Raw genomic sequence first — 5,147 nt, forward strand, 5'->3', positions numbered from 1 at the left:
AAGAATTCAGAATAATGATAGTGAAGATGATCCAGGACCTCGGAAAAACAACAGAGGCAAAGATGGAGAAGATGCAAGAAATGTTTAACAAAGACCTAGAAGAATTAAAGAACAAACAAACAGAGATGAACAATACAATAACTGAAATGAAAACTACACTAGAAGGAATCAATAGCAGAATAACTGAGGCAGAAGAAAGGATAAGTGACCTGGAAGACAGAATGGTGGAACTCACTGCTGCAGAACAGAATAAAGAAAAAAGAATGAAAAGAAATGAAGACAGCCTAAGACACCTCTGGGACAACATTAAATGCAACAACATTTGCATTATAGGGGTCCCAGAAGGAGAAGAGAGAGAGAAAGGACCAGAGAAAATATTTGAAGAGATTATAAATGAAAACTTCCCTAATATGGGAAAGGAAATAGCCACCCAAGTCCAGGAAGCACAGAGAGTCCAATACAGGATAAACCCAAGGAGAAATACGCCGAGACACACAGTAATCAAATTGGCAAAAATTAAAGACAAAGAAAAATTATTGAAAGCAGTAAGGGAAAAATGGCAAATAACATACAAGGGAACTCCCATAAGGTTAACAGCTGATTTCTCAGCAGAAACTCTACAAGCCAGAAGGGAGTGGCATGATATACTTAAAGTGATGAAAGGGAAGAACCTACAACCAAGATTACTCTACCCGGCAAGGATCTCATTCAGATTCGATGGAGAAATCAAAAGTTTTACAGACAAGCAAAAGCTAAGAGAATTCAGCACCACCAAACCAACTCTACAACAAATGCTAAAGGAACTTCTCTAAGTGGGAAACACAAGAGAAGAAAAGGACCTACAAAAACAAACCCAAAACAATTAAGAAAATGGTCATAGGAACATACATATCGATAATTACCTTAAACGTGAATGGATTAAATGCTCCAACCAAAAGACACATCCTTGCTGAATGGATACAAAAACAAGACCCATATATATGCTGTCTACAAGAGACCCACTTCAGACCTAGGGACACATACAGACTGAAAGTGAGGGGATGGAAAAAGATATTCCATGCAAATGGAAATCAAAAGAAAGCTGGAGTAGCAATACTCATATCAGATAAAATAGACTTTAAAATAAAGAATGTTACAACAGACAAGGAAGGACACTACATAATGATCAAGGGATCAATCCAAGAAGAAGATATAACAATTATAAATATATATGCACCCAACATAGGAGCACCTCAATACATAAGGCAACTGCTAACAGCTATAAAAGAGGAAATTGACAGTAACACAGTAATAGTGGGGGACTTTAACACCTCACTTACACCAATGGACAGATCATCCAAAATGAAAATAAATAAGGAAACAGAAGCTTTAAATGACACAATAGACCAGATATATTTAATTGATATTTATAGGACATTCCATCCAAAAACAGCAGATTACACTTTCTTCTCAAGTGTGCATGGAACATTCTCCAGGATAGATCACATCTTGGGTCACAAATCAAGCCTCAGTAAATTTAAGAAAATTGAAATCATATCAAGCATCTTTTCTGACCACAATGCTATGAGATTAGAAATCAATTACTGGGAAAAAAACATAAAAAACACAAACACATGGAGGCTAAACAATACACTACTTAACAGCCAAGAGATCACTGAAGAAATCAAAGAGGAAATCAAAAAATACCTAGAAACAAATGACAATGAAAACACGAAGATCCAAAACCTGTGGGATGCAACAAAAGCAGTTCTAAGAGGTAAGTTTATAGCTATACAAGCCTACCTCAAGAAACAAGAAAAATCTCAAATAAACAATCTAACCTTACACCTAAAGGAACTAGAGAAAGAAGAACAAACAAAACCCAAAGTTAGCAGAAGGAAAGACAAAGATAAAGAGCAGAAGATCAGAGAAGATCAGAGCAGAAGCATAAAGATCAGGGCAGAAATAAATGAAATAGAAACAAAGAAAACAATAGCAAAGATCAATAAAACTAAGAGCGATGCGCAGGCATCCCAGAACCGGAAGCACCGCGGGGCCGGGCATGGCGGCGGCGGCCGAGGGTGTCCCAGAGACCCACCGCGAGGAGCCCGTTCAGGATGATGCCGCCGTGGAGACCACTGAGGAGGCAAAGGTGCCCGCTGAGGCTGACATCACTGAGCTCTGCCGGGACATGTTCTCCAAGATGGCAACTTACCTGACTGGGGAACTGACGGCCACCAGTGAAGAGTATAAGCTTCTGGAAAATATGAATAAACTAACCAGTCTGAAGTATCTTGAAATGAAAGATATTACTGTAAACATTAGTAGAAACTTAAAGGACTTAAACCAGAAGTATGCTGGACTACAGCCTTATCTGGATCAGATCAATGTAACTGAGGAGCAGGTAGCAGCTCTTGAGCAGGCAGCCTACAAGTTGGATGCATATTCAAAAAAAACTGGAAGCCAAATACAAGAAGCTGGAGAAGCGATGAAAAACTTATTCCTGTGGGACAAAGTCTTCTTTAATGTGGGAAGAATGTTTTATAAGACCTGAATCTTGAGGCTGATGAATTGTCAAAACTCCTCAAAAGGCAACTATGCTGGTCGTCCCAGAAACTTCACAACACTGGAGTAAACTGGAGGACTGCGGCTACTCCTGGAAGAACTTCTTCTGAGGCAGAATCCCTCAAAAACTCACGCTTATAACTCCTTACCTTTTACTTGAATGCTTCATCATCCATTCAGGACAGAGACTCCCTCAAAGTTTGCATAAACATGGATTTGCCAGTAGAATCAAACAAGCGGGCCTGTTTTCCCTGGTTGCAGTTGATTACTACATTATTTTCTTAAATGGTTGGTTTTTGAGTTACTGTGTAAATGGTTGTTTTTTTCTATTAAGGATGTAATGTATTGCTAACAAGATTCTAAATTTAAAAAGGAAAACAAAACAAAACAAAAAATAAAAGTAAGAGCTGGTTCTTTGAGAAGATAAACAAAATTGATAAACCATTAGCCAGACTCATCAAGAAAAAGAGGGAGAGGACTCAAATCAATAAAATTAGAAATGAAAAAGAAGTTACAACAGACATTGAAGAAATACAAAGCATCCTAAGAGACTACTACAAGCAACTCTATGCCAATAAAATGGACAAACTGGAAGAAATGGACAAATTCTTAGAAAGGTACAACCTTCCAAGACGGAACCAGGAAGAAATAGAAAATATGAACAGACCAATCACAAGTAATGAAATTGAAACTGTGATTAAAAATCTTCCAACAAACAAAAGTCCAGGACCAGATGGCTTCACAGGTGAATTCTATCAAACATTTAGAGAAAAGCTAACACCCATCCTTCTCAAACTCTTCCAAAAAATTGCAGAGGAAGGAACACTTCCAAACTCATTCTATGAGGCCATCATCACCCTGATACCAAAACCATACAAAGATACTACAAAAAAAGAAAATTACAGACCAATACCACTGATGAATATAGATGCAAAAATCCTCAACAAAATACTAGCAAACAGAATCCAACAACACATTAAAAGGATCATACACCATGATCAAGTGCGATTTATCCCAGGGATACAAGGATTCTTCAATATACGCAAATCAATCAATGTGATACACCATAATAACAAATTGAAGAATAAAAACCATATGACATCTCAATAGATGCAGAAAAGGCTTTTGACAAAATTCAACACCCATTTATGATAAAAACTCTCCAGAAAGTGGGCATAGAGGGAACCTACCTCAACATAATAAAGGCCATATATGACAAACCCAGAGCAAACATCACTCTCAATGGTGAAAAACTGAAAGCATTTCCTCTAAGATCAGGAACAAGACAAGGATGTCCACTCTCACCACTATTATTCAACATAGTTTTGGAAGTCCTAGCCATGGCAATCAGAGAAGAAAAAGAAATAAGAGGAATACAAATTGGAAAAGAAGAAGTAAAACTGCCACTGTTTGCAGATGACATGATACGATACATAGAGAATCCTAAAGATGCCACCAGAAAGCTGCTAGAGCTAATCAATGAATTTGGTAAAGTTGCAGGATACAAAGTTAATGCACAGAAATCTCTTGCATTCCTATACACTAATGATGAAAAATCTGAAAGAGAAATTAAGGAAACACTCCCATTTACCACTGCCACAAAAAGAATAAAATACCTAGGAATAAACCTACTTAGGGAGACAAAAGACCTATATGCAGAAAACTATAAGACACTGATGAAAGAAATTCAAGATGATACCAACAGATGGAGAGATATACCATGTTCTTGGATTGGAAGAATCAATATTGTGAAAATGAGTATACTACCCAAAGCAATCTACAGATTCAATGCAATCCCTATCAAATTACCAATGGCATTTTTTACAGAGCTAGAACAAAAAATCTTAAAATTTGTATGGAGACACAAAAGACCCCGAATAGCCAAAGCAGTCTTGAGGGAAAAAAACGGAGCTGGAGGAATCAGACTCCCTGACTTCAGACTATACTACAAAGCTACAGTAATCAAGACAATATGGTACTGGCACAAAAACAGAAACATAGATCAATGGAATAAGGTAGAAAGCCCAGAGATAAACCCACGCACCTATGGTCAACTAATCTATGACAAAGGAGGCAAGGATATACAATGGAGAAAAGACAGTCTCTTCAAAAAGTGGTGCTGGGAAAACTGGACAGCTACATGTAAAAGAATGAAATTAGAACACTCCCTAACATCATACACAAAAATAAACTCAAAATGGATTAGAGACCTAAATGTAAGACCAGACACTATAAAACTCTTAGAGGAAAACATAGGAAGAACACTCTTTGACATAAATCACAGCAAGATCTTTTTTGATCCACCTCCTAGAGTAATGGAAATAAAAACAAAAATAAACAAATGGGACCTAATGAAACTTCAAAGCTTTTGCTCAGCAAAGGAAACCATAAACAAGACGAAAAGACAACCCTCAGAATGGGAGAAAATATTTGCAAACAAATCAACGCACAAAGGATTAATCTCCAAAATATATAAACAGCTCATGCCTCTCAATATTAAAAAAACAAACAACCCAATCCAAAAATGGGCAGAAGACCTAAACAGACATTTCTCCAAAGAAGACATACAGATGGCCAAGAAGCACATGAAAAGCTGCTCAACA

The 5,147-nt window shown here is 37.2% G+C and overlaps 1 protein-coding gene across 1 annotated transcript; it reads left to right on the forward strand.

Annotated features, from left to right (window-relative positions):
- The first annotated feature begins 2,041 nt into the window (after window positions 1-2,041).
- On the forward strand, window positions 2,042-2,923 carry LOC118880099 (biogenesis of lysosome-related organelles complex-1 subunit 2-like). Its single transcript, XM_036823481.1, is given in 2 exon segments — window positions 2,042-2,428; window positions 2,430-2,923. Coding segments are annotated over 2 exon segments (429 nt in total). The 3' UTR covers window positions 2,472-2,923.
- The last annotated feature ends 2,224 nt before the right edge of the window (window positions 2,924-5,147 follow it).

Source organism: Balaenoptera musculus, chromosome 14 (genome assembly GCF_009873245.2).
Source record: "Balaenoptera musculus isolate JJ_BM4_2016_0621 chromosome 14, mBalMus1.pri.v3, whole genome shotgun sequence".
Taxonomy (NCBI): Eukaryota; Metazoa; Chordata; class Mammalia; order Artiodactyla; family Balaenopteridae; genus Balaenoptera; species Balaenoptera musculus.